Source organism: Diorhabda carinulata, chromosome 4 (assembly GCF_026250575.1).
Source record: "Diorhabda carinulata isolate Delta chromosome 4, icDioCari1.1, whole genome shotgun sequence".
Lineage (NCBI taxonomy): Eukaryota > Metazoa > Arthropoda > Insecta > Coleoptera > Chrysomelidae > Diorhabda > Diorhabda carinulata.
Window position 1 is genome coordinate 5,381,321 of NC_079463.1, and position 18,412 is coordinate 5,399,732.

An 18,412-nucleotide genomic window follows, 5' to 3' on the forward strand; every position below is an offset into this window, starting at 1 on the left:
TTTTAACTTAGTCATTAGTTTTTCTATTTTGCTAATTTGTTGTCTAGGTTGCAAGATTTTAAATAAAACAAAAAAAGCGAATTGCATTTATTTTTTCAGTTACTATTATATTAATGAATAAAACTATGAAAATAATAACAAAAAAATACAAGTTTTTGATAAAATATACATAAAATTAAAAACAAAACCACATATAAATTAAATAATGGAAAGTATAATTACACATATAGAATTTATTCTCCACGACTATATGACAATTTTTATCTGTCTTTCAAAAATTATAAAAAAAAATCCAATTTCAAATCAGAAGAGACGATTTGGGAACATAAATATAACAAAAGGTCACAGAAATGAGAAATTACCAAGGCGATTAGGATATTAAACAAAGGAAGAAACGAATAACAAATAATATAATAATTTTGTTATTCTTGTTATTTTGAAATAACATCAATTTTTCTAAAAAACAATTCGTTATAATCAATAATGTTTAATTAATCGCAAGTTATGTGGTGGTAAATCCAGCGAATTCAAAAATTCAACAGGATAGTTGACCACTTATCTCATTGCCGGGTAATGATTGTTGTATTTTGAAGTTAATAGCGTCACATCGATATTTTTTGCAGCTAAAATAGCTCGTTCACGAAGCCACGCATGATTAATATAAATAGCATATTTTGTATTTACCCTGTTGCAGAAATTGTCTAGTAATTTGATACATTGACGCCAATATTGAGCAATTGCTCGGAGAATGATGAAATTCAATGAATACATACACAAAATGAATGAAATAAATGCATAAATGCATACACAAAAATTCATCCAAGTCGATTTAGCAGTTTACTTGCAGTATGAATAAATAGCCTTGATACCGACTGTAGCACCATCTGCCGGGCTTATTTGTAACAGCGTATAAAAATGTGAATTCGTAAAACTGCTAAATCCAGACGATTCAAACTTTCGCGGCTAAATCCAATAATTCTTAATAATATTCAATCAACATCCTAAATTTAAACTATTTGTTATGTATATATTAAAATCCGTTTATTTAGTTGTTTTTGTAATAATGAAAATATTTAATCGATTAGAATAGATTGAATAAAAATAAAAACATTACAATCTGAATTTGCTTTCAAAAGTGCGATTTTAACTTTATATAGTCGTGGATAAAATGTAGTTTTCGAATCGAGTATAATAGCTATTATACGCTCGTTGTATAATATGTATAAATGTTTTATATAGACGTAAATTTAAACGTTTTCTCGAATCATTAATTCTGTAAACAAAATGCATCTAAAACAAACAATTTACACAACTTTTTATCCATAATCATTCCATAACTGATTCACCGATATTTCATCTGGAATTATTGTAAAAAAATATAGTTATCTATATCAATAAAGAGAAAAAAAAGGTAAATATTATAAATGTTAACAAATCTATATATTGAGTGTTTTACAGGATATTCCAAGATTAAAACTTACGTTTTATAGACCATATTTCAATGAAATTATTGTGGATAAAATGAATATACATAATATAAGATTTTCTGTGAGAATAGTATAAAAATGTTTTCAAAAATCGGTTGTATTTTTTACAAATATTATATATGTTACGGGAAAAGTAATAAATATTTATCAAATTTACCGGGAAGTTTATAAAATCCCCCAACTCGTAATGGGTGATAAAAGTCCCTAACTTAACGAAAATTCGTTCAGTTTGCGAAGCTTCTTGTTACGTGACAACCACCTAACCCAACCGGGCGGGTCGTTTACTAGCGCATTCCTTAAATTTTTAGTTGCTGTCATGCCGTACACGGAAGAGCAACGCTCGTTTTGCTCGTTTTCGAAAATAGTCGATCACTTTTTCGAGTTCGACGATTGTATCGGTTACATTATAACCGGCTGACATAGTTCCAAAAGGATGGGGTCACTTCACACACCACTAACAACTCTTTAGCTCCATGGGACGAATTATTCCTAGAAAAAGTGATTTCACGATGAGGTGATAATGAATGGCCACCTCTGAGCTCTGACCTCTCTTAAAAGCGTAGTCTACAGAAATAATCTACGAAATTTGACAGATTTAAGAAACAATGTCATGTTTAAAAAATTTTGTTTCTTATCTTTCAATTCATACCAATAAATACATATCAAAATAAGTTTAAAGTAGTTGGGTTGTTATTATGGATACTAACAAAACAAATTTCATATACTAACCGGTAAATTTGATAAATATGAAATAATTTATCTCATTCAACAAATTCAGTAGGGATTATGTATAATCACTGATTTATCATTTTTACTGTAACACATACTTGCTGTTTGGAATGTGAATTAATATAATAAATGCATACACAATTATAATTAGGAATGAAATAATCCGTCATAAAATATTACACCATGTCATAAGCTACTGAATTTATCCATAATTTACATTTTAGGTACAGATTCAGTTCAATAAGTTACTTCACTATTTGATATGTTGTTCAAAGGGATTTAACCTGCACAAATAGGCGTCTAATAGTGAGAATATTTTCAGAAACAGTGATTGCATAATCATAAAAATAAGTGAGAAAAGTTAAAATAGCAATTTCACGTTTGGTTTGAGTACGTGCTCAATATATCTTGATATAATAATTTATCCTTCTGATATTAGAATCAATTGTTTCTTTGATATATAGTAGAGTAAACGCATGAATAGAAATACACAATGTATTTTCGTAAAGTGCAAGGAATCCTTTAAAAACAATAAAAATTCCAAAATTAACAATTGCCCTTAACTTTAGTCTCAGTCTAATTAATCCCTAAAAAAGATTTTCCAGTAGTATCTCACTGAAAAATAAATTAAAATTCAAATTAATTAAACATATATTAAGAGTTATTAGCTCCATTATTCCATTTTCGTTGTCTGACTGCTGACAAGTCATTGACAGTTATATTATGAGCGTTTTCGTAGTGGGATTGTGGCAAAATTAAATATTGCTTCATTTTGAGTTATACAAATATATCAAAATGAAGCAAATTCATCTCCTTTTTGAAGGGCATCAACTATTAACTAGTAATAGAATATAATAAACATATTGAATATATAAATCTTAAAAAATAAAAGATGTGACTGTTTAATGATTTATAAAACGTTAAAGATATCAAACGGCATCAAGCAGATGAATTATGACCTTTAAATATTATAATTAAAAATAAAAAGTATTAGGATGAGTTCAGTAGTTCATTCCAATACTGGTTGCGAAAAAGATTTGTGATATATACGAGAGTATTAAGAGAAATTGAACGAATCATGACAAACGATTCAGTCAAAATCTTCTTACATAACTGAGTCAATAATTATTCTGCGATGAGGAATAATTAGAACTACTCGTGAATAGAATGGAATTATCAATAATTATTTTTTGTAAATTTAAAACAAACAACATTGAAAATAACAAAAGACAACACATTATGAAGAGAAAGTAATATAGAAAATAAAATTGAAGATTGATTTAGTGGGCATGAAAGAAGAGAAAATGAAAGTATTTAGAAAAACGTCAAAATTATGAATAATAACTCTTTTATTTCTTGAATAAATAGTACAAACCAATTTTGGATTGCATATAGGAAGGTTCCTAGAAGAATTGGCAGAGTTGGAAGTGAGGAATAACCTGAGAAAAGAACTGTTTCATCCATAGCAATAACAAATAATAAAAGGCACATGAATAATAAACATTTTAAGAATATAGGACACTAACTATTAAAAAGGATCAATAACTTGTATAATATTCTAAAGAATTGACTTAACTCAAATGAAATAAACAAAATAAGTGTCGCAACTTTGTTGTTCTCGTATATTTTTATCAAAACCAAAAATTTTTCGCAATGTACATATACATTTGTTAAAACTTGATCTGGGTCAAGTAAATATTGTTTAAAGGTTTAAAAATTATTATAGAAAAATGCAGAAATATAGAGTTAACATAAATATTGTGAAATTTGACTTAACACGTCAATAAAAATACATGTCCACCTATTTTACCAATATTTGTTAAATAAGTCCATAATGCTGTCATAGATCATAAAAGTAATAGCAACATCAAGACATACTCTTCCCAATCTGGGAACGGTACCCTTGTAGAACGCCGTTACTCCCTCATTTTTAAGAATCTGTATGGCACAGTCTAATGTATTTTTGTACTTTTTAGCCTCTAAACTTTGCATTCTGGTTTTTACGACATCGATGGGGTTATTCCCGTACACCGAACAAGCACCTAAAAGTAAAAAGTATTCATAGTTGATAAAAATTTTGTTTTTGGTAAATTGTAAAATCAATATAAAACTTTCAACCACAATATGCAATGAAGTATAATAAAAATTATCAGTTATAAAACAAGAGCGTGAAGTAGGTAATTTATTGAATTAAAAAGTTTATTTTCGAAATAAATATCATAAATAATTTTACTTGTATAAAAAAAGGTAATGATAAATATCAACTAAGGTAGCACCCTGTAGCACCCCTGCTGTTATAATAAAATGTTTGAACTTTTCCTCATTAACTTTTATTTGGAAGGTTCTGTTGGTTAGGTAAGATTTCAAAAGTGGGTAGTATTTTAGGGGAAGAGTTCTTTTAATTTTGTATAGCAGCCCTTGATGCCACACTCTATCGAAAACTTATCCGATATCGAGGAAAACAGCAGAGCATGTTTTGTTTATTTTCTGCACGAGACGATGGACTTGTTGCACTGTCAGAATCCAAATTGATAGCAGGGGATCCATTGCTGTGGAGAAGCAATTTTTCAAGGAGTTTGGACATTGTTGGTAGAAGGCTCATTGGACGGTAAGACGACACGTTGGTTGGGTCTTTGCCTTAGAATTGCATTGATAATGTATGTTATCAAGACTCCCTCTTTTCATGGTAATTATTTCAGCATTTCGGCGGTTATTAGATAGGAGGGTTTTGCTCTACTTCTTGGTCATTAACAGAACAGAATCTGATTAAAAGAAAATCAATGTATTCTGAATGTGCAACACTGAAAAATATATTTTTCATAAATGAAATAAATAGGTGATGCTTATAATGTCAATGATCATATATATTACCTGCAAAACCACCCATTGCACCTACAACAAGTTTTGGAATCTTCTTGTCACGGTCACCTCCTTTATATAAATCCTTCAAAGTTTCCATTACAAAAAATCGTATCGCTTGATTGGATCCTTGTTTAATTATCGTCGCCGTTACTCCTTTATACACACCACCAATACCTACAACAAATTATAGAAAAAATAAAATACGAGTGACATTACTAAAATTAGAATCATCCAAATTATTTATTGTACAAGTACTTACGTTTTCGGTTGTTTATCTAATTTTTTTACATATTTTATTAAAATAGAGATGTGAATGGATATTCTTCAACAAGATCTTTATCATAAGTTAATTAAAACAATGTTTCCATTCACAAACGCGTATAATTCAAATTCAAACCTACCTTCTTCTTTTACAATCATGCCTACTCCATGGAAGAAACCCTTAAACCTAGGCGTTTGAGACCTTTGATCATTAATAAATTTCACTTTGACAGTTTCCATTGGAGTTACCGCCAATACTGCTTCACACATACCAGCACCTAATCCACATAATAACCTTCCGGGTACTGTCAGAGTACCATCACTTTTTTGCATCCGTTTTTTAAATGATTCAAAGGCACCAAACCTACAAACAAAAACACGATGAACTGACTTTAACTACAGTGTCTGAAGATGATAGATTTGTTATCAACACATACATTAATGGTAAAAAGCATTATGTTTAGTAAGAATTTAATGTTGACAGATATTATTAGTACAGAGACACATCTAACATGATGACTTTGATTTCAGTCATAACATTACTGTAATAGTTTGTAAAACTGACCTAACTGCACTTTTTGGTATGGATCCATATAATAAAACACTAAGTCCTCGGTAGAGTCCAAAAAACCCATGACCCTTGACAGTTTTCTTAACACAATCAACTATTCCATTATATTTTTTCCTCTCTCCTTTTTCATCTAACTGGAGTTGTGTCTTTACGTATTCTGTAGGGAAAGTTATACATATTTCTATTCCACCAGTAATACCACCTAAAATAATAAATTAAAGTCATAGTTTAATTTTGACAAATCAACAATTTAGTAAAATGTTTAAATAAATTAATTAGAATAATCAAACTACAAATTTCTACTACCGAAACGTACCTTATGAATCAAAAGTATTTAGTCTGGTAATTGCATTGAAATTTTGTACATTTTTGGTACAAACAGTGGCTTTTTTGTTAGTGAAAAATGTAATTATAATGAAACATGTCAAGATATTTCCAATATACAAAATAGTAAATAATTAGTTCATAAATTAGCAAAGAATATCAATTTTTAGTCACTTTAAACAAATAATGCAAATAACTAAAAACGCATCAGTTTAATACAATATGATAAAACAGAAAGTAATTGAAGGTTTAAACTTTTACATAGTTTGTTTTAAAAATTATTGTAAATAAAAATATATAAAAACTAAGTTTTTTCAAATAAAAATATTATAAATACCTGCTACTATTCCTTTCAGGCCTATATTTCCAGAGCCAGCAGGCGCGGCAGCACTGGAATCTTTCAGCCAAGGCCTCTTGAATGGGTAAACAAATGTAGTGGGAACTGATGGACTCATTTTTATTCGTTTCTAAAAATCTAAAACAAAAATCATAAACAAGACTAAGAGTATTTTTTAATAATACGTATCAATAACCAGTGAAAATATTAATGTAAAGTTAGATATAATTGATAACATTTTGAGTTTCTCTCCTCTGAACACGACATGTAAATTAGCAGATAAGATTTTAGTTTCTGAGAAATATTCCTATAACTTTGAACTGCTCATCTTATTTATTTATGTACAAAAATCAGCAATGAGAATCAAAAACTATACCATAAGTCCATATGGCTTTTATCACAATCTTATACATTAAAATCTGATTGTCCACAGTCAATTTAGATATGCTTCCTAGTAACCAAAATAACTCTTTGATTTTTTTCCTCTTTTTGATTATGTGCTCTTTCCAATTGAGCTTTGAGTCCAAATGTATTCCAAGATAACAGACTGAATATATCACATTATTAGTGAAGACTGATGGACTGTATTATCCGTAAATATTTCTGTTGCAGTTTTTTCCGTCGTTTGGTGATCTGATGTATATAGTAAATAAAATAATGGCACAAGAACGCTGCCTTGTGGTACCCCAGACTTGATTGGAAAAATATCTAAGACTTCTATATTGATTCTGGCTCTAAACTCTCTGAATACTTGAATAATTTGAAGTAAAATGGAAAGAAAATGGTTCACTTTGAAAAGAAGGCCTTTGTGCCACACCTTACCAAAGAAAACTTTGGTTCCAGATATTTATAAATACTGCAGTGTTTTAACTTATGCTCTCAGAGTTTAACTTCAACTGGTGTCCTCTAATAAACTTGTTTTTAATACTTTGTTAACCTAAAGAGTTATTATCTTAAATAAGTTATATTTTTTAAGCCCCCTCAATATTTATCTTATCCTTAGCATTGCAAAAATATTCAAATACTAATTATTAAATTTAAATAAACAATAAATCAAACAAACTGTTAGACTGGGTTAACGTTAAAATAATATCTATAAAATTAACTAAATCTACATAAAACATACATAAGAAATATATTTATAATTATATAAGTACCTTTGAAATAAAATTAGTTACAAGTACAGACTTATGATTTACTGATGATACACAAGACTTGACTATAAAAATTTCATATGCCTTACACTTGGTGACCTATTATTATTTCATCATTCTTATCAGCTTGTTAGCTTAACTAATATAAAATAATTAAACTCTCATATTGTGATTTGTACTTTCCGATATTCTGATAAAATGCAAATTGTTTTTTAATTAAAATTTATCTTGGCTATACATATTTAATAATACTTACTTAAAAATACTATATAGAAAACTACATTTGAAAATAACCAAATATTGTGAGAAAGAACGGCATATAATTGGTTATGGATTATACATGATAACCGAAAATATGAAGATATGGAAAATTGAAGGTTATTTAAGTTATTATATTACTTTTAATATGATAATTTTTCTCACACTTCCAAATCAAAAGAAAATATTCCTTTCAAATAACAATCTTTTATGTTTAAGTTGTAAATTTGTTGAGAAAACTTGTTCGAATTGATCTAAACACTTTCTTTTAAAAACACACAAGCAAATTATACAGCATACAATTACGATAATTGTATAGTACTGAAAGTTTGTATAATTTAAATATTGGAAATATTTCATACATAAATGATTTATTATCCAATGTTTTCATTAAAACATAAACTACTAATTAATACTAAAGGAATTACGTCACCCACTTTTCTATAATTTCGTAAAATGTATGAACAAAATTAATTATTTCAAAAACTTGAAATATTGATAATCATGTTACCTTGTTTTTGGTGAAAACTATTGTCTTTCAGGTGTTGCCAGTTGTGAATTTACTCAAAAACTATAAAAAAATATGTGTATTTGTGTTCTTTAATTAATAAAACGTAAATGTAAACTAAAACAGCATCTATTTACATTAATTTGAATTTAATGCGGCCAAAATATGTTGTCACTTAAAACAACATAATAGAAATAAGGTTAGAACAGCGTTGTCAAGCTTCTAGTTGGTTAGACTTTGAACTTTACAATTGCTATAATAATTTCATTTCACATTGTTCAAGATCAAGTTTTTTTTCAATAATCCTAATCTGATTACGTAAGTAATGCAATATTGTACTGTTTCATTTATAGGTGTTTGATAATACCTAGACGTGTTAAAATAATAACATTTAATCATTTGTATAATTCAATGAAAGAAACGTTCTTATTATTTATTACTCGAGTATTATGTAATATCAGAATAAACTAGCATACAGGGTTAGTATAACATATGGACACATCTGAATATCTCAAAATAAGTACAAAATAAACAGTTGGTACATGGTTGCCATGAGAGCATATTTTCTCGAATGAAAACACATAATGGGTGGTCCTGAAAAGCCTAGTGATTCCTAGGATGAATTTTATTTCACCGGAACACCCTGTATATTATATTTGTTTTGAAATTCTCTAAAACTCTATCTTAGGCTAAATGGATATCGGCACTAACTATTAAATACCCAAATCCCGTCATTTAAGACAAACGCTATATTATGTTATATGCATTGCGGTGTTGCCACGAATAATAATATACAGGGGGTATTGAAAAGCATACTGATAAATATTGTAGGTTTAATCCTAATAACAATAAGTGTCATTCGAAGGAATGATTGGAAATAACCAAATAAAAACCATTTGACAGTATACAAGTAATTTAAAAAATTAGTCAATGAATGAATTACATATGGTATCACATTTAACTCTTGCAAATTACGATCCTGTATTTTTTCCAAATACACCGAAGTACTGATCTATTTTTGTAAAAATTGGCTCCAAGATATTTAAAGGTTTTCTTCAAATCGGAGTAGTCAAATTTAACAAAAATTGAAAATTTCAATCCATATCTCTTGTCACTTGAGGACTTAATTAATTTACGGTCTGCTCCTTGAAAAGTTGGATGGTTTTTCAAAACTTTCTATTTTTATTTCTTGTATTTTATTTCATTTGGCAACACTACAAAATGTATAAAAATCATTGCATTTGAAATTCAATAGTAAAATTATTTATCGATTTCTTCAAAGCTTTCGATAACGTTGAACACGAAAAACTTCATTTTTGTTTATACAACTTTCTTAATCAATTCTACTTTAAAACAAATATAGGAAAAATTTTAGTTATATTTCCATGCTAGTGAAAATTGGCAGGAAAATGTTTGCTTCACTGTAACCTATAAAGTAGAACAATCTTGTTCATTATTGGTTTGAACTAGAGTTTAAACCTTAGCTTAATCTCCAGTTTTAGCCTAGGTTGTAAAATTGGACATGAATTATCGGAAAGTAATTCATGTAACTGTTCGGAATCGAATCATAATCATATATTAGGATACTTTCTACCCTAATGTATTAAAGTCAGAAGCAACTTTTCTTCAATGAAATTTTTTTAAAAGACTACCATCCGTACTCCATGTTTTTATGAATTTTAATTCCCCTTATAAGATTGACTATGATTCATAGTCCAGTCATCTTAGGCCAAATTAGGTGAATGTGAAAAAATTCTGGAATCAGATCCGCAAGCAGCTCATTGGTGATCTATCTGACCCATCGAGAATCATTAGCTTTGCTCGTGGCTCATATTCTGAATCAGTTTAGGGATCGATTGTATGAGCAAAATTGTCGTTCACGAGGGGGTGGCATTTTATTTTACAGATACTAATTCTGGAATAACTAGTCAGTGCAAACAAATGCAAAAACAGGATCTAACTCTGAAGCTGGTATAAATACCGGAACTTAATTAAAATCTTTGACAAGAACCATAAGGTTCAAAGATCAATTCCATGTTTTCTTATCAAAATGACTGGTACTATATTAGTTGTTTCCAAGGAATTAATTAAAACACATTTCAATTTGAGAAAAATGATTACTTTAATAAATTTTGTTTGACACTTTTACACATATTCCATGAAATATCACCTAGAAAGGTATAAGTTAAATCTATGGTCAATTAGATCTTAATTTATATTTTACTGTACTAAACATTTTCTGTCACCCTGCAATAGTATTAAACATTTGAAATCCACTGCAATGCAAGTTCTAGAAAATCAAAAATACAATTTAATCAAATAAGAAAATACTAAACTAAAAAAATCTACTTCTTCTACCACCCTGGAGTAGTGTTTGCCAACCTCCTGATTCTACGAGTATTTCTATCTTGATCTCTAATTTTCTTTTCCATTTCGGCATCTGTTAAAGTTTCCAAAAATGGAGCCCATTGATCAGATTCACTCGTAGTTCTAAATGGTACTTCCACAGTAGGAAGGGGGGCTTCGCTGAAAGCATATGTTCTCTGGTGCCAAGAAAGCTGACCACGAATTGAATATGCAATCGCAGTTACAAATTCTCCCCCTAAACCTAGTTCTGCACATAGTTTGAGAGCAAACTCTTCCGGGTTGTTCTGTTTTTCACTCATGTCCCACTCCACCTGGAAAGTACAAGACAGTATTTTATAAACTAGATAAGTAAATATTAAAGGCAGCAATTCAGTACACTATTATATTTGAACAAAGAAAAGTATTTCATCTTACAATTAAATTTGAAATTTCCAACTGTAAAACTCACTGATTAAATGAAAAATAATGGACACCTCATTGATTAGAAAAAGATTAAAATTTCATAATTAGAAAAAACACCTCTACTTGCAGGTAAATCCTGATTGATTATTTCTATTATATCCAACATAAAATTGACAATTTCGATTTCCTGGTAGATTTCACAGATCAATATTCCACCAGTGAGCTTAACACAGAAAATTATAAATATGAAAGAACTGCAAATCTGCAATACTTAGTGGATAATATTAATATCTTACTTGATCAACCAAAGAAGTGTTTCCCACATGGATATTTAGCTTTATTATCACCCTCTGGTCACTATTATCTTCAATTATACTGGGAGGGTCTGCTGGGAAGGCCTCTAATTGCTGCCTGATTCCTTGAGCAATAGCCGGTACAAATGTCAATGGATTTAAGTCTAGATCATCACATAGAACTTCTGCAAATTGTTCTGGAGTAATCATGCTTTCTAAAAATCAAACAAGTCATTTCAATCCATTATATATATATATATATATATATATATATATATATATATATATATATATATATATATATATATATATGTTTCTAGAATCCGAATTGAAAATGCTATTGAATAAATCTTATAAATTTCTCTAATTTATTATTTCTTAAACCTTTAGATATGTTTATATCTTATATTCACCATTTTTATTCCATGTAAAAGTGTCCCTTAGTTTTTGACCTTCAATTTCCATGTCAAGCCTAATTGGAACAAGAACTTCTTGTTGACAAGCATTTTCAAGATTCTGTTGCGGATCTGTGTCATCAAAACATAAAGGAAATGTTCTCACCTATATAAAAAATAAAATAAATTATAAACAAAAACTAGGATCATACGATTTACCTTTTTTGCAGCCACTCTGTTCCTGTTAATTGGTGTAGCTTGGGGTACAGCATCTAGATGACTTGAATTTGGAAGTGATGGTACCCACTGCATATTTTTCTTAGATTTGCCTTCTCTAGGCATCGGTGGCTCGGAGGTATGAACTGATACAGCTTTATATCTGAAAATGGTATATAAGTAATAGCTACAACAAACCTTAATGCATTAACTTACACTCAATATTTTACTGGTAATACTGAAAGTACCATAATTATGGAATTTGGAAAGCATATAATTCATAATACATGTCAGAAAGTATATATTTGATTTGAAAACTTACTTTTCATCATTTCCTTCAATAATGTCTTCCACTTCTGCAGATCGTAGTAATGAAACACTACTTGCAAGAACATGCTGACTCAACCCAAGATCAATTAGCCTCTTCCTTTCTTCATTAGTAATTGATCTTCTAAACATTCCAGGATACTTCTTGTATAAAGAGCCTCTGAAGAGACGAAGATAGTTTCCAACCTAAAATATACCATTTAATTGAACTATAAATACAAAATGCAGTAAATGAAATGATAATACCAATTACATGTCAAACTGTTGGTAACAAAAGTTTGATAACTATGCTATTTCACGTTTTCTTTATAAAATAATTTTAGTAATACATAATATAAAACAGAAATCCATGGTTGTTATTAAAGTTTAAAATACTAATTTTTCTAATTTAATACTGTTTCTGAATCAGTCATACATTTGTAAATAATTGGGATGATTTTCAGAGATTTGAGATAATTATTTTTTATTTATTTTTTCTTCCCAAAAACCTATACGTATAAATGGAAATCTGCTTATACTTATAAGTCCGAAGTTATTTTAAAAAGTAAAAAATTCGATTCAGACTATATTACAGCATTATTAGTTTTTACCTCAGATCCGACGCAATAATATTCCCCATTTTCCTCAAGTTGAAAACTTATTGGTTTGTCTCCGTACGTTCTCAAAGCCATATCCAAAATCTAAGCTATATATCTAGAAGTATTACTATAATTATTAATTAATTGAATTCGCTGAAAACAAAACAAATTATCGAATAGTGGAGAAATGACACTAATGACATGTTACAGAATAGTGAAGGATGTTGTTATTTCGGACTCTTAACCATAGAACTCATTTTGTTGAAACAAGTTTTTCCTTGATATTTCTTCTCCTTCTTAATAAACAACTAAATTTTTGGGAAATTTTCATACTTTAAACAAATTTTGCATTAGAACAACAAAAAATATGTGAAACTCGCAAAACCAATTAAAACTTGGATGGGTAGGTCAATAATTGTATTAATCTAACCTATCATGACATTACTTGTATATTTTTTAAATCCGTGTGAACTTTCCCTAAAATATAGTTTGTGTATTGACTTTTTATTTTGATGAATTGTCAACGGGGGTCGTTTTGTATATTTTAAGTCCTTTCATACAATAAAAGTAAAGGGTGATTTTTTTAATAATAACAATGAGTGTTTTAAGAGAAAAAGTAGACACGATCAGTAACAAGCCTCTGCCATCAGTAAAACCGAAAATTATTTCGCCAGATGATGTGTTGAAATTAACTAAAATTACTGATACATATTTATGTGATCCCGATGCAAACATTTACGAAATTGACTTTACACGCTTTAAATTACGGGATTTGGAAAGTGGAGCAATACTTTTTGAAATTGCCAAACCTGTACCCGAGAATATTGATGATAATGCTGAGAAAAACACTGAGAATGAAGAGATTCTAGATCCCAATGCTGGTAGATTTGTGCGGTACCAATTTACCCCACAGTTCTTAAAATTAGCTACTGTTGGAGCAACGTAAGTGAAAAAAAATTTTTATTCACTTGCTTGGTTTTTTTCAACCTTTACTATAGGGTGGGCAAAATCTTTTATCCTGTAATGTGTACTTCTTAACTGAAATGTGATTGTTTCACTACCCAAGCTTTATTAATTTATTTCATGGCCCTAGGGTTGAATTTACTGTTGGAAGTAAACCTGTCAATAATTTTCGAATGATAGAGCGCCACTTCTTTAGGGATAAATTATTAAAAACCTTTGATTTTGAATTTGGATTTTGTATACCTTATTCAAGAAATACTTGCGAGCATATTTATGAGTTTCCTACATTAGCTCCTGAACTAGGTAAGAGTAATTTCTCGTAATAAATTTTGATTAAATTGACATATTTGTTTTAGTTAATGATATGATAGATAATCCATTTGAAACAAGATCAGATTCTTTTTATTTTGTGGACAATTGTCTTATAATGCATAATAAGGCTGACTATGCTTATAATGGTGGTATGTCAACATAACATTAAATTTTGTAAACAGGGTTTTACAACAATAATATTGTCTAAATTTTTGACTTTGAGATAAATTTACACAAGTATGTTAAGCAATTGTATGTACAAGCATACAAATGGGTTTAGATACTATTAAAAAGGACTTTTTAATTCAAAATATAGATAAAAACTGTTTAAAATTGTATTAGCAGATCAACTACATTTGTTATATGCTTGTACATGAAACTAAGTTAAGAATTTGGTAACAGGAAAATTCATTGAATATTGAATAAAATAAACTAATATACTTAATAATTTTTTTTGTTAAATTTGCAACATTTGAATGGTTATTTATGGAATAGCTTAAAAGGACATATGTGGAAAAAGAAAAATATATATTTATTCTATTATTAAATACAATAAATTAAAGTTAACAAAGTTTTCCATCTTTCAACTTTACTCAAAAATGTACCTATAATTTTGAAATTTCAAATAAGTTCTTGACTTATACAACTTTATTATAATAAAATAATTTTCCAATTTAAAATATGAACTTTCCTGTAACCTGAGATGCATTTAATTTAACACAAATTTTAAGCACGGACACTGCTTTAAGAAAGATATTCACGTGGTGCGCTTGATTGAGATTATTTAGAAGAGTTTACGATAATTATAGAGCTTTTATCATAAAATACGTACTGACAACTATCATTCTATTTATATATTTATGTTTATATTTTTTATAAAAAAAAATTCCAGTGAATAATTAAATATGTGATAAAAAAATTTGTTAATTGAAATTGGTGCATTAATCAAAAACTGTTTGTCGAATAAACATTTTTTAGCATAATTAAATGTATATACATTACTGTCCAAATGTTTGGTATGAATCAAATTTATTTTTATTAAAAATTGTACAATAACTAGTTTTGATAAATATTTGGAGTGTACTCCATCCTATTTATGGTCATAAAAAGTGAAAAAATTAATAATTCCAATATTTTTGTTCATTTTTTCCGCACTTTTAAAATAAATATAAGAAAAACAAAATTTCTACACTTTTTCAACCAATAAATTACCGGATTTTGTCTCAGAAAACTGTTCTTTTTTAACAATATAGTATTTTTTCAGAAAATACATATAAAAACAAACAATTTGGGAAAAAACCCAACCTAACCTTGTTTGGAAGTGGAGTCCACCCTATTTGTATATGTAGTTAGCTACAACTGAAATTTGTTTGGCAACAGATGTACTGTAAACCAGTGTAATAGTCTTCTACTTCATATAATTAATCTTCCTTACATGTAGTTCTAGACCCTTTTTGCTCAATCCTTAATTGCTTTTGAGGCTTTTTACACTTTTTATTATCTACAGATGCCAATACTTGAACGTCTATGTTATCTCTACATTGCATGCTATTCTTTTTCTCAATCTGTAAAAGATTGTATCATGTAAATCATTGATTGTATTAATGGTAATATCATTTCTACATACAGTTGTCTCCCGTTTTTGCCATTTCTTTCCTGATTATTATTCTCTCCACATTATTTCAATACCTTTTTTATCTTATGATATACTTTTGCATATATTGAATGAAAACACATTTGCTGAAAACTTTTGGACTGTAGTGTATAAAAAAATTCAAATGGTTGGGTACTTTCATATTATTATATATAAGGAAAAAAGAGTGACAAGGGCATTTTTTTAAGATTATATTTATACTTCTGGCAAAAGTGAACTTTTTGTACAGAGTGATTCATAAAGAATATCTTAAACTGGATATTATAGCATTCAAAATATGACGATAACAATATTAAAGATTTCTGCTGCTTATAATTGAAATTTGGTTTTTGAATTTTATCTGTTTCAGTAGTTTTCAGAATTAATTAGTTCGATGTTGTTTTCAAGAATTTCATATTTTTTTATCTATGAAGAATATAAAAAAGTATATGAATGATCAATATAGTAAAACAACTTTCTTTTGATTAATTTTATTCAAGGTTGGTTCACTACATAACAACTACATACTGAACACACTGTTTACACTGCCACTACACCAACACATAATTTCACTGTATGATGCACATTTCGACAACCATGTGTCAGACAGTGTAATTGTTAGTGTTGGTGTAGTGGCAGTGTAAACGGTATGTTCAGTATGAATTTTACCATTGGTTCTAAAAATTCTAACAGCAGACATGAAAAAATACTGAAAATATTAACAACCACCTACAAAGCACAGGTTTTAAAATCAAATAACTCAAAAATAGATGAATTTTCAAATAATCTCAGAATTAATTGAAAAAATATAAAAACTAATTTAATAATTCAATCGTTTCGATAAAAAATTATATTTTTGTTTAAAATTTACATACTAAACCGAATATAACTACTATTAGATTTTTTTAGTAATTCAAAAAATATTTACTTTCATAATAATATAATTTCATTAAACAATTTTTTTAAAATATATATGTTACAGTTAACCCATTCCATTAAAACTTATTTTCACTAGTAAAAATTAGTGTTGACCAATACCCTCAGTGTTAAAACTAGTGTTTTTTTTTACATTTTCACTAGGAAATACTAGAATTTCATCGTTTTTTCTCATTTAATAGAATTTTCAGTTGAAACTAGCTTTCACTGAGGAATTCTACTAATAAAAAATAGTGATTCCAATTAAAAAATTTGTTCAAATTTTATTCTAGTAGAACACTAAAAAGTCAAAATATTTTAAATACACTTTTGTGGCATATAATTTTTTGTACAAACTGCGATTAGAGACACAAGGAGCATGTTACGAAACCTTGCCATCCACCTTGAGCTAGTGGATGATTTTTTTCACTAGCACTATGAAGAGATAAAGTTGTATCTGGGACTCCATCCAATGGTAGAAGTACCTCCGTACAATACAATTTTAACACGGACTATAAAATTTTATTTCAATTGATACTAGTTTTCACTACCAACTAAGAAGATGCAGTTAACTCTAGTTCGATTAGTAAAAACTAGTTTCAACAACTAAAGATGGTTAGAACTAGTTTTTCCTAGTAAAAACTAAAATTAACTGGAAACAGGTTTTAACTATAATATATATATATATATATATATATATATATATATATATATATATATATATATATATATATATACATTTACAAATAATAAATCCTCCAGTTTTGCACTAGAGCTCCAAAATGGTTCCGAAGTAAAATAATAATTTTTTATTTTGCTGGCATGTAGGAATCTTTGAAATAATTTCTCGTTCAAATTTGTTAGCAAATTTTTACTTGAAGTGTACAATAAATAGTTTCTGAGGTACAGGAAATTATTACTTGTTTTATTTCTAAACACTTTACTTGCTCTATGTCTGAAGTATCATTTCCATTGAATAGACATAAATAGACAAATTAAATCAATAGACAACAAAAAATAATGACTAGAATACAAAGTTGAATAAACAAAGGTTGCAAAACTACCATCCACAAACAAATAAAATGGCAGTTAACAATAATTGATATGTAGGATAAACACATTTAGAGAAGAAAGCATTTAACAGAAGATATTGTAACATCTATTATTTATTAAAACAGATCAATAAATTTTCTCACATCTCATTAAGTTTTTTAAAATAGTTCTTGTACATCTAATGTTTTCTTAATTATCAAAATAAAAAGTTGAAAGAGATATGAAAATAACCTGTCTAGCCTTTTTACAATATGAATGCATCGGTAAAATGGTTTTGAAACAACACAGTAGAATGTATGACAGAATGATTTCAACTTAAATAAGTCTATCCCTTTATTTCAACAGAAGAACACATTAATTAAAGGTTTCAAAGTAGATGGGTGTACAAAGACTCGCCGAGAGACAACAAAAAAAACCAAACATAGAACCAGACATCATATTAAAAAAGCAATGTGGAGGAATGAAGA

General features: G+C 28.3%; 3 protein-coding genes across 5 annotated transcripts; 1 reads left to right on the forward strand and 2 right to left on the reverse strand.

Moving 5' to 3' along the window:
- Positions 1-72: 72 nt before the first annotated feature.
- Positions 73-8,726, reverse strand: LOC130893410 (putative tricarboxylate transport protein, mitochondrial). 2 transcript variants are annotated; one of them, XM_057799496.1, is made up of 6 exons: positions 8,495-8,726; positions 6,572-6,709; positions 5,905-6,112; positions 5,480-5,703; positions 5,088-5,252; positions 73-4,258 (listed from the first exon to the last, which is right to left on the reverse strand). In XM_057799496.1, the coding sequence occupies exons 2-6, from the start codon at positions 6,687-6,689 to the stop codon at positions 4,023-4,025; spliced, it is 951 nt and encodes a 316-aa protein (XP_057655479.1). In that variant the 5' UTR covers positions 6,690-6,709; positions 8,495-8,726; the 3' UTR covers positions 73-4,022. The 2 variants fall into 2 exon arrangements, with proteins under 2 accessions (XP_057655479.1, XP_057655480.1); XM_057799497.1 differs by lacking the exon at positions 8,495-8,726 and adding an exon at positions 7,729-7,871.
- A 1,862-nt stretch (positions 8,727-10,588) lies between these two features.
- On the reverse strand, positions 10,589-15,896 carry LOC130893409 (SWI/SNF-related matrix-associated actin-dependent regulator of chromatin subfamily B member 1). Of its 2 annotated transcripts, XM_057799495.1 has the most exons (7): positions 15,655-15,896; positions 13,082-13,184; positions 12,487-12,677; positions 12,168-12,327; positions 11,967-12,114; positions 11,557-11,768; positions 10,595-11,169 (listed from the first exon to the last, which is right to left on the reverse strand). In XM_057799495.1, the coding sequence occupies exons 2-7, from the start codon at positions 13,160-13,162 to the stop codon at positions 10,846-10,848; spliced, it is 1,116 nt and encodes a 371-aa protein (XP_057655478.1). In that variant the 5' UTR covers positions 13,163-13,184; positions 15,655-15,896; the 3' UTR covers positions 10,595-10,845. The 2 variants fall into 2 exon arrangements, with proteins under 2 accessions (XP_057655477.1, XP_057655478.1); XM_057799494.1 differs by lacking the exon at positions 15,655-15,896 and having other exon boundaries at positions 10,589-11,169; positions 13,082-13,262.
- On the forward strand, positions 13,653-17,808 carry LOC130893411 (protein unc-119 homolog). The gene is made up of 3 exons (XM_057799498.1): positions 13,653-14,011; positions 14,163-14,335; positions 14,389-17,808. Exons 1-3 carry the CDS (start codon positions 13,665-13,667, stop codon positions 14,505-14,507), a joined length of 639 nt encoding a protein of 212 aa, XP_057655481.1. The 5' UTR covers positions 13,653-13,664; the 3' UTR covers positions 14,508-17,808.
- The last annotated feature ends 604 nt before the right edge of the window (positions 17,809-18,412 follow it).